Below are 9,620 nucleotides of genomic sequence, written 5' to 3'. Positions count from 1 at the left end.
TTTGGATCGTTGGCTTCCAGCTCAACCATTGTTGTACGCTATCTTCCGGAGCGCGTCATGCGGCCGTTTGGATATGAGCAGACGATACCTCACGATCCTACTGTCTCAGCTCCTATCTCCATGACCCGCATGTAGTTAGAGGAGGTCTTTGCAGACTGGGAGCACCACATGGTCCCTGAGGAGGCACGGGCGACGCCATCAGAGCATGACTGGAGCTGTGCCGAGGGATATATCTCCTGGTATTACAGAGTCTCACACCCCTACATGCTTCCGGTTGCCGAGGGAGGTCCGCCCAGACCAGCCCACGAGGAGATTCTCTGTGCGCATCAGGCTCAGTTGGACCACACTCAGGATCTTCTTCTTTTGTGTCGTCAGATAGCTGACACGGGCCTCGGAGCCATTCTAGAGGGTTTATTCCTTGAGGGGACTGCTCAAAGGCGTGTGTTGGACGATATGATCAGGCTGGCAGAGAGTGCATTTATGTACCATCGACATCGAGCCAAGACCCGTGGGACACTTGACGCCAGAGGTAGAGCCAACAGAGCTCTTGGTGGACTCGGAGGCAGAGACAGAGGTGGAGGACATATGTAATTCTGAATTAAAAAATGTGTGTGTGTTTAAAAAATGGAGTTTTTAAATGAAAATGAAATGAATTCAAAAAATAGCAGACTGTTCCATAGATACATCTACGGAACTCTCTGTTTTCACCACCTTCCGTAGATGTATCTACGGAAGTATTTTTAAGTTGAAAAAAATGTGTTTAAATATGATTTCTTTGATTTTGTACGCTTCCGTAGATACATCTACGGAAGAAATCAAATTTTTAAAAAATATGGAGTGCTTCCGGAGATCCATCTACGGAAGCGAGTTGAGGGCAAAAATGAAAATTCATGTGATATATAAGAAATCCTTGGGGTTGGTTGAGAAATTTTTATTTCATATATATATATATATATATATATATATATATATATATATATATATATATATATATATATATATATATATATATATCCTATGTTTAGATGTCCCAACATTTTATATTTTACTTGTGGTAAAATAAAGTGAAAATCTTCACCATTGAGTCATTTTAAACTATCTTTTAATTAAAAAAAATAAAGGGGTCAAATTTCACTACACAGAAATGTGACTAGAGAAAATCTGATCCGCAAATGCATATTTTATCATAAGTAAAAAGTTCATCTTCTTTCCACTTAAGCCCGTTTGAATCTTTCTCATAAGCTAAAACAGAATTACATAAAAGCATTTTTCTTAACATTTCTTTTAGCTGTCCGCTACGCAGTATGCAAGGCCGGCTGCTGCTGGAGGATTGTATAGGAAGTTGGAAGCATTAACTAGCTAGCACTAAGCAGTAATAATATAGTTGTATCTAATTTATCTTCACTTCAATAACATTAACAAACAGTAGCTAACACATAACACAAGCCTAAAAAGGAATAGTTGTTTTGATTTCAATTCCTAATTTCCTTTCTTATTAATTCAATTTCAATGTTAATTTAGGTTAACATAACTCCTCCTCCCTTAGAAACCTCATTTGCTTTGCAATGAAAGCTTCTATCGTACGCTGAAATTCCTCATTGCTTAACTTATCCTGCGGATACAAAATTTCCCGCACCTTCGTCTCCGTTTCCGATCTCTGTAGTTTCCGACTCGAAGTATCCTTCTCATTCTCTCCTTCTTCGTTCGTAATCTCCGGCAGAGACTGACTTCGGCAATAAACTTTTCCTTGCAAATTACCAGAATCGGTTACGGTTACTGCACATGAATCTACATCTTCCGAACACGTCTCACGAATCTGCTTATCCTGGCACTCTAACCGCTCTTCTACCGGAGATGCAGAATCGGCGGCAGAGGAAGAGGAGAAGAGGAGTGCAACGATGATGGCATTGGATAAGGCAAAGATGAAGAGAGGACTCCGGAGGAAGTCTGCCGAGATACTGAGAGCGAAAGGGAGACGGTTGAGGATCCAAAAGAAAAAGAGGAGAACTAAGCACAGCTCGAGAAGACGAAGCGTTTTAGTGATGCCGGTGAAAATATTGTATGTTGACGACATTATGAGTTTCTCTGGTTTGAAGTTGAATGCTTCCATGGAAATAACTGTAGCAACAGAGAGAGAAAGAAACTAAGAAAATTTTGAAGAGGAAGGGGAGGGAGAAATATGAGAGCCTTTTATTTATAGTGTATCTGATTTTTTTTAAAATTTATAAAATACTAAATTATAGGATAATAGAGAATTTTCCTAAATATTTATGCATAGGAAAACCAATGGATTTTGGAAATATATTCTGAAAATTTGACTTATTCCAATCGTGCATGTTTAGAACAGAATCAAAACTGCTCTAACAACTGGCGTATTGTATTATTAGACCTGCTGCTATCTACTCTCTCATCAGTATCTTTTTTCATTATTTCTTTCTTTTCAATTCAAAAAGTGGTTTTACTATTATTTATATACAACAATATAAAGATTTGGGTACTTTGGTTTATTGAGTCAAAGAGAGTGAAAAGAGAAGTTATGAGGATTGATGGAGGGATGAAAATATGCGTGAAAGTGTAGTTAGATTTCACGTGAGGCTATGAATCAGCATAAAGTACAGTGGCTCGTGCATGATTCTCTTGTCTTTGAAATAAAAACATTGCTTCTTGAATCAAAGGAAAGGACGGGTGTGTACCAAATCACCGTTTACCAATTCAACTTTTCTATCTAACACGCATTGTTTATTCGGATTATGTGGTTACGTCTCTGCTCAAACCAAGCTAAAACATGAGGCGTTTCGTCCTTTACCACTGAATTATATGCATCGCTATCTGTATCAAAATTGATCTTTAGATATCGTACAATTATAATTTGAAATGATATATCTAATATTATAAATGATTTTTTTTTAAAGAGTAATAGTTTGTTCCTCTCACTATTTGAGTTCAAGCACAGAGATGATTGTAAGTCAGAAGGTTTGGATTGAGCTCTAGAGTTAAGTGCACGCCTGAAATATAATGGTGAAATGGTGACTCAGTTTTATGATGAAGTATAAGCTCACTTGGGTCAAGTTGGGATGCATTTGTTTGCAATATGAATTTATTGAAAAGTGAGAAGAGAAAATAAAAAGGGAATTTCTCATTACACCTATATAGAGTGAAAAAACACTCCTAAAAATTCTAAAATACTCTTCAACTATGCATATTCGAAGGCACTTTTTTACATTTTAAGATGTTTCGGATATGCATATCCGAAAACATCATTCTTCAAACGTTATTTATTTAAACGGGTTTAAAATGTCAAACCAACACGATTCAATACATATATATAATATATTTATATTTAATGTAGTGAATGTTTATTCTTACCGATTTAATTGTTTTATATGTTATTAAGTTGGATTGATGTTGATTATGTTTCTGCATATTCCGGAAGTGCATATTCGAAATTTAAAAGGTTTCAAGGCTTATTTCAGAAGTGCATATTCGAAATATCCACAGATAGCAAGATAAGATTTTTTGGGTTCATATTACTCCAAAAAATCTATAAATATAGTCTCTATAATTTTTCATCAACATCTCAAGCCACAATCAGAAATGACTCAAAGCTACCCTCACTTTGCTTTTGTCTACTTCAGTAGTGGTTACCCGGTGTCGTTTCAATTTAGGTTCTCGCACGACACACCATCCGCTGAGCTAATTCCGACACTGAACTCTCTCTTGCAATATCCAAAAAATCGGAAGGTGGTCAAGCTTGAGTATCGTTCACCTTCACTTGATGCCGAAGAAAACGTCAAGTTCACCCCATTTGATCAAGAACGACGACAATTTAGAGGTTATGTGGACAACTTTTCAACAATATTCTTCGAAGGGTCCGATCGAGTTGGATGCAAAACTTTAAAGATCGGGAGAAGATGTTATCAAAATGTTGTGTCGTCCCCAACTACCTGTTTATAACAATATGTAACTTTAAATTTCTGTTGAACTATCTATGAAATTTCGACTATTTATGATAAATCTATGTTTTGTTGCTTTGTTGTAATGAATTTTGTCTCAGTCATGTTTTCGGATATGCACATCCGAATTCACTTTATCTTTAAAAATAGGTGACTTCAAAGATGCAACTCCGTAGACACATTTTTTTAAAAGAGTGACTTCGGATATGCAACTCCAGAGACACTTTTTTATTAAAAAAAAAATTACTTTGGAAATGCATATTCGAAGTCACTCTTTTTTATAAAAAAAAATATGTATTCAGAGTTTCATATCCGAAATAGAGGGATATTTTGGAGTTTTCATTGAGTGTCTGTGAGGAAGCATATGAGTGCATATGAGTGGGATGAGAATTTTCCAAATAATAAAAAGAGATTAGGGTTATTATTATGGGCTCATCAAGGACCCATAAAGACTAGTCCAATCTACATAGTTCTAATTCTTTTAAGGGATTCGTCAAACCGCCACACAGGTGGATCTGAATCATATGGGACTGCATAGGAGCATACCTCTCATTCGATCAAAATTGTTGATCTTCATTTAACAACCACCAAAGCTCCACGTCGAACAATCTGTGGACGGATACAAAAACCTCTCATGGTCCTGATTTCACAGCCATGCTATTGTTTCAGAAACTGACCCTGACTGTTTAATTTTAACTTTTTGATTATAGGGTTGGATCACGGAAGTGGTTCTCTGGTGAAGTCCATTGACAGGAATCACTTATTGGAAGCCTGGCTTGAAGGGTTTTATGGACAATCAACACCACAAAGGACCAAATTGAATCCTGCTATTAACATAAGAACAGTCTTCATTCCCAACAATTGAATCCTGCTATTAAAAGTTGTTTTAAAATTATTTTAATAAGATCTGATGAACAAGCATGACATAACAATACAAACATGTCTATATAATTTAGTTACTCTCTTGGACGAAAATAACATTCTTATTCATCTCTAAGAGAGAAACCTTTATACTTAGCAAACACAAACAATAAGCAACTACTACTTCAAACTCCAATTTCAGAACCCAATTTGTTTTCCTCTATTTCCTCTAGCTTTTTTCCATCGTCGTTCATTAGCAATCCTCGAATATATCTTCCGAATAAGATAGAGCTTATGAGATTGCTGAGCAATGACATTAGCAGTAGAAGAACTCTGACCAAGCATTATTCCATAACCGTCGTCAAAAGATTCCATTCCTCCGGTAAGAAGTTGCCAGAATAATGCTCCACTCGCAGGACCGCCTCTTTTGGCAGATGAATATATCTTGTAGAGCACGGTATTGAAAAGTTGGTCCCTTTGGTTTGTGCTGTAACCTGAATCCTTAAATGACTTTCCAAATTCTGCTACTAGAATTGGTTTCTTTAGAGCATATTGTGCATCAAGAAAGTGAGCATTGAGCCAGTTGTTCAAAAATGCAATCTGATCTTGCTCGTTTGAACTCTGTACCCTGTTTGGGCAATGAAATAAAACAATGTTATATTGTTATTAGTACTTGCATAAAGTCGAAATTCACTAAGTAACAATATTGTGATTGTTGGCCACCGGTGATTACTTTTAATTTATTTATTTTTTCAAAATATCACAGGTGTCGCCCATGTCAGTGTTAGTGTCATGTTCGGGGTGTATGTGGTTCATACCATTGATCGGGATAACAGTGAACGGTTGCAAAATCGATGTTTGGAATCCGATTGTTGGCAATGAAGTCTGTTCCTATGTTAATAGAAGGATTCAATTTGGTTCTTTGAGGTGTTGATTGTCCATAAAACCCTTCTAGACCAGCTTCCAATAAGTGATTCCTGTCAATGGACTTCACCAAAGAAGCCATTTCTGTGATCCAACCCTATAATCAAAAGTTAAAAGTTGAACAGTCAGAGTCAGCTTCTCAAGGAATAGCATCATGGCCATAAAATCAGGACCGTGATTTGTGAAAATTTGTCCAAATCATATATAAAAGTCACAGTTTGGTGGAAAAAAAGTTAAAAGTATTTTGAGTGCAAAATTTGAATGAATCACTCATCAATGTCTTATTAAGGAATAAAGGTGGAAGGTAAAGACAAAAGAGGAAAAGAAAGAAAAAGAGAAAAGGTGGGTGGAAGAATCAAAAAAGAAGAAGAAACAAGTAAAGAATAAAAAATACTTGACCTGAATAGTTCTTCCAGAAGGATCTGATGTACACCTAGGTTCATTCATAAGCTCCCATGCCATGATTGTTGAGTCATCTTTGTAATGGATTCCGGTAAAACTGTTGTACCTGTTAAGAACAGTCTATGGAAGATGCATGGAAATTAAATCAGATCAAATTATCATGTAAATATATATTTAGGTCACATTTCATTTAACGTGCTATTCTTAACACATTTTCACGTTTAAGACTAGACACCCAAAATGTGACAGTGACACGAATGGCCTATATTATCTTAAAATTCGGGTGGAGTCTAACTCAGCCTTACAAAACGACTTATAATTATAAAGACTATCTCCGTTATAAGACGTATCTCAATATCATCAGATCAAATTCACATGTAATTATGAAAATTCATTAGACAGTTAAGTTTTAAATCATGGTTAATTGCGAAAAATCAGAGAAATGTGGCTGTAGTCTCAATCATATACAATTTTACTAAAGCAGAGAAAAGAACTTGTACTAACCTTAACATGGTTGATGTAGAAACCTTTAACAACAGGGTTCCTAAAGAAATCATCATCAGATGTCAAATACTGTCCATTATTACTTCTAGCCCAGTTCACATACTGCTTCTTTCCTCCAAAACTCTCATAGTTGTTCACCAAACTCAGTATCAGCTTAATCCCATGCCTTCTAGCCTCAGATATAACAAAATCCAACCCCTTCAAACCAAAAACAGATAAAATCACAAAAAATACCAAATGACATCATAGGTTAAATGGAGCAATTTTCACCATTTCTGGCTAGAACAAATTTTTACTAGACTTGAATTTCAGATAAACCAAAATCTGGAGAATTAAGACAAACAAAAATGAACAATTTTAAAAATTGAAAAGTTTAAGAGAATCTAAAATACCTTAAACATTTGTTCATTATAAAAACCAGGAGAATACTGCAAAGGACTATAACCACCATCACTGAAAGCCCAAGTTCTAGCAACAGTAAGGCCATGAGCTCTTGCTTCATTGAAAGCATTTGAGACTTTGTATCTCTGAGATGGATCAGCAGCTGTATACATTAGCCAGTAAGCATTGAAACCATTTGCATAGTAAGGATTTCCATTTAACATGAAGTGGATCCCTCTTGTTCTGACAAAACCATTACCACCACCACCAGCAGCAGCTTCTACATTGGTATTGGAACAAAAGTTTTGATGGACCAAAATGGCCAAAAGAAAAAAGAAAGGAAAATTCTTCATCTTAGAAATTTGATGTTCTGGTTTTTGGTAGATACACTAAAAACAAACACTAGTAATGTGTATGGAGATTATTTTGTTGGTTTATTATATGGTTAGTAAGTATAGTGAATGGGAAGAGGAAAGGGAAAAGTGCATCTATATAGTCTTTAATTTGCAGTTGGTGGAAGGAAAGTGAAAAAGAAGTTTGTCTTCTTTAACTATCATTAAATGAGGAAAATACTAAAAAAAAACTATTTTTTGAATATTAATATATAGATCAAATATATTTTTTATTCAATAAATCTAAATTTTTTTTTTATATAAATAGGATAAAAGAAAAAGTAACATTATAATCTATGGTTCATTGACAGTATTTATTTATATTTATAAATTAATATAATAAATTGTTGACATATATAAATCAACAACTTTTTTTAAAAAATGGCTTCAAATAATTTCCTAAAGAAAAATAAAAAAAAAAGTTATCTGGCACTGAACAATACTTTTAAGTACTTATGACAAATAATATACTAAAATAATCTTATGCTAATTATGAATTAAGAAAATTGGCATAAATTTTATAGTCTTACTTTTCTTTATCTTCAAAATAAGAAAATGAAATATATCATTTATTAAAGTAATATTAATATTAATTTTATTAAAGTGATATTAATATTAATTTTATTACATTGATATTAATATTACTAAATTAATTTTAATTTTTCTCAATACTACAAAGTCAAATCATTTTTAAATAATTTAAAATTATTATTCATTAAAGTGATATCAATATTAATTTTTGGCAATGTTATAAAGTTAAATTCTTTTCAAACCCTTTAGAATTTGATCACTTAGTCACCGATTAATAAAATATGATAAATAAAAAAAATAATATTCTTATATAAAATAATTGGTGTATTTGTTTTATTAAGTATAAAAAAAACAAATTAATAATTTAAAATTGATGTACAAAATTTCAAAATGACTTTCTATCGGAGTTAATTACTTTTATATAAAGAGTATGTTTATTTGTTTTTTTTTAAATTATGTTTTCTTAAAAATTATTTTCAAATATAAAATAAAATTATTATTTTTTAATTTATAAAACGGACCATAAGACCAAATGAAATATAATTGAAAATGTAATAGCTATTATGTTTTTAAAAAAAATTGTATAAATTAGTAGCATGAATTGGTATTAAATAAATATTCCTTTTTTTTATTTATCTAGATTCCATATAATCATATTTAAAACATAATTAAATATTAAATATGAATATATGAATATATTTATAACAAAATTAAATATGAATATAATTATTATTTAAATTTTTAATTTAAAAATTAAAATTAATGCACTATGCCACTATCAAAGTAAAATAATAATAGAATTTTATCATTCAATTATATCTTATACATATTTTAAAATAAAAAAAGTGATTTAGCAGAATATTCGTCTTTTATTAATGCACAGTGTGCAAATATCTTACCGTGTGTATATTTTTTCTCTTTAATTTAAGTCTATTCTCTTCTGCTAGACCAATTTATATTGATTAAATATGACATTGTCGAAACTATGACATTTTAAAAGGGTATATGTATAACCATTTACAAAATAAAGTCATTTTATTCTTACTTTTATTTTCATTTTGAAAAGAGTATGATATTCAAATGAATCGTAGCCACACAAAATCATCTCGGGTTGTACCCGGCGGGTACCGACACTGATTTGGTATAATATGAAAAACAGACAGGTAAAACCAACTTCCACGCTTTTCAGTTGGGACTTTATGAACAACAATACCGACTTTTATACCGTAAAATAAACTTAATTTAATTTGTTTGAACTACTAAAAGTAGTTAATTTAATGTTTAAGAAAATTTCTTGACCAAAACAAAATTAAGAAATTTCTTAATATGTTATTATTATCTGGGATAAAATGATTATATATTCATTATGAGTACAAGTTAAAGAAAAGGATTTTATATATTAATGGTGTAAAATTATACTTTTTGTTATGAAATTAACCAAAACAATAGAGAGATCAAAGAGAGGTAGAGAAGAAAGAGAGCAATATTATCTTATCTTATTTCAAGTGTGCTTTACATTCTAATATGGATCTCTATTTATAGGACTCAAGGGAGATAGAAAATCACATATATTAAACACATATTAAGTATGAAATAAGAAGATGAAAAACTAGGAGATGGATGGACATCCACTAACATAAATATTCATAACACTCCCCCTTGGATGTCCATT

The 9,620-nt window shown here is 32.5% G+C and overlaps 3 protein-coding genes across 3 annotated transcripts; 1 reads left to right on the top strand and 2 right to left on the bottom strand.

The window, feature by feature from the left end:
• Positions 1 to 1,209: 1,209 nt before the first annotated feature.
• On the bottom strand, positions 1,210 to 2,176 carry LOC131646784 (uncharacterized). Its single transcript, XM_058916749.1, has one exon. It carries the CDS (start codon positions 2,108 to 2,110, stop codon positions 1,523 to 1,525), a length of 588 nt encoding a protein of 195 aa, XP_058772732.1. The 5' UTR covers positions 2,111 to 2,176; the 3' UTR covers positions 1,210 to 1,522.
• Positions 2,177 to 3,594: 1,418 nt separating this feature from the next.
• LOC131649999 (mannan endo-1,4-beta-mannosidase 7-like) lies at positions 3,595 to 4,818 on the top strand. Its single transcript, XM_058919741.1, has 2 exons — positions 3,595 to 3,832; positions 4,664 to 4,818. Exons 1-2 carry the CDS (start codon positions 3,595 to 3,597, stop codon positions 4,816 to 4,818), a joined length of 393 nt encoding a protein of 130 aa, XP_058775724.1.
• Positions 4,819 to 4,822: 4 nt separating this feature from the next.
• LOC131646783 (mannan endo-1,4-beta-mannosidase 7-like) lies at positions 4,823 to 7,510 on the bottom strand. The gene is made up of 5 exons (XM_058916748.1): positions 7,037 to 7,510; positions 6,645 to 6,842; positions 6,138 to 6,260; positions 5,633 to 5,835; positions 4,823 to 5,442 (listed from the first exon to the last, which is right to left on the bottom strand). Exons 1-5 carry the CDS (start codon positions 7,376 to 7,378, stop codon positions 5,013 to 5,015), a joined length of 1,296 nt encoding a protein of 431 aa, XP_058772731.1. The 5' UTR covers positions 7,379 to 7,510; the 3' UTR covers positions 4,823 to 5,012.
• Between the last annotated feature and the right edge of the window lie 2,110 nt (positions 7,511 to 9,620).

Source organism: Vicia villosa, linkage group LG2 (genome assembly GCF_029867415.1).
Source record: "Vicia villosa cultivar HV-30 ecotype Madison, WI linkage group LG2, Vvil1.0, whole genome shotgun sequence".
In the NCBI taxonomy this organism is placed as follows: Eukaryota; Viridiplantae; Streptophyta; class Magnoliopsida; order Fabales; family Fabaceae; genus Vicia; species Vicia villosa.
Note: the sequence above shows the minus strand (reverse complement) of the source record. Positions and strands in the feature narration are given on the sequence as shown.

What these genes read in the sequence shown, in the direction of transcription:
- LOC131646784 (XM_058916749.1), bottom strand. Translation starts at nt 2,110, where the DNA reads ATGGAAGCATTCAACTTCAAACCAGAGAAACTCATAATGTCGTCAACA.
- LOC131646783 (XM_058916748.1), bottom strand. Translation starts at nt 7,378, where the DNA reads ATGAAGAATTTTCCTTTCTTTTTTCTTTTGGCCATTTTGGTCCATCAA. An exon ending in TCTACATCAACCATGTTAAG is followed by an intron (nt 6,261 to 6,644) that starts GTTAGTACAAGT and finishes CATCTTCCATAG; the next exon opens with ACTGTTCTTAACAGGTACAA. An exon ending in CTTCTGGAAGAACTATTCAG is followed by an intron (nt 5,836 to 6,137) that starts GTCAAGTATTTT and finishes TTTTGATTATAG; the next exon opens with GGTTGGATCACAGAAATGGC.
- LOC131649999 (XM_058919741.1), top strand. Translation starts at nt 3,595, where the DNA reads ATGACTCAAAGCTACCCTCACTTTGCTTTTGTCTACTTCAGTAGTGGT. An exon ending in AGAACGACGACAATTTAGAG is followed by an intron (nt 3,833 to 4,663) that starts GTTATGTGGACA and finishes TTTTGATTATAG; the next exon opens with GGTTGGATCACGGAAGTGGT.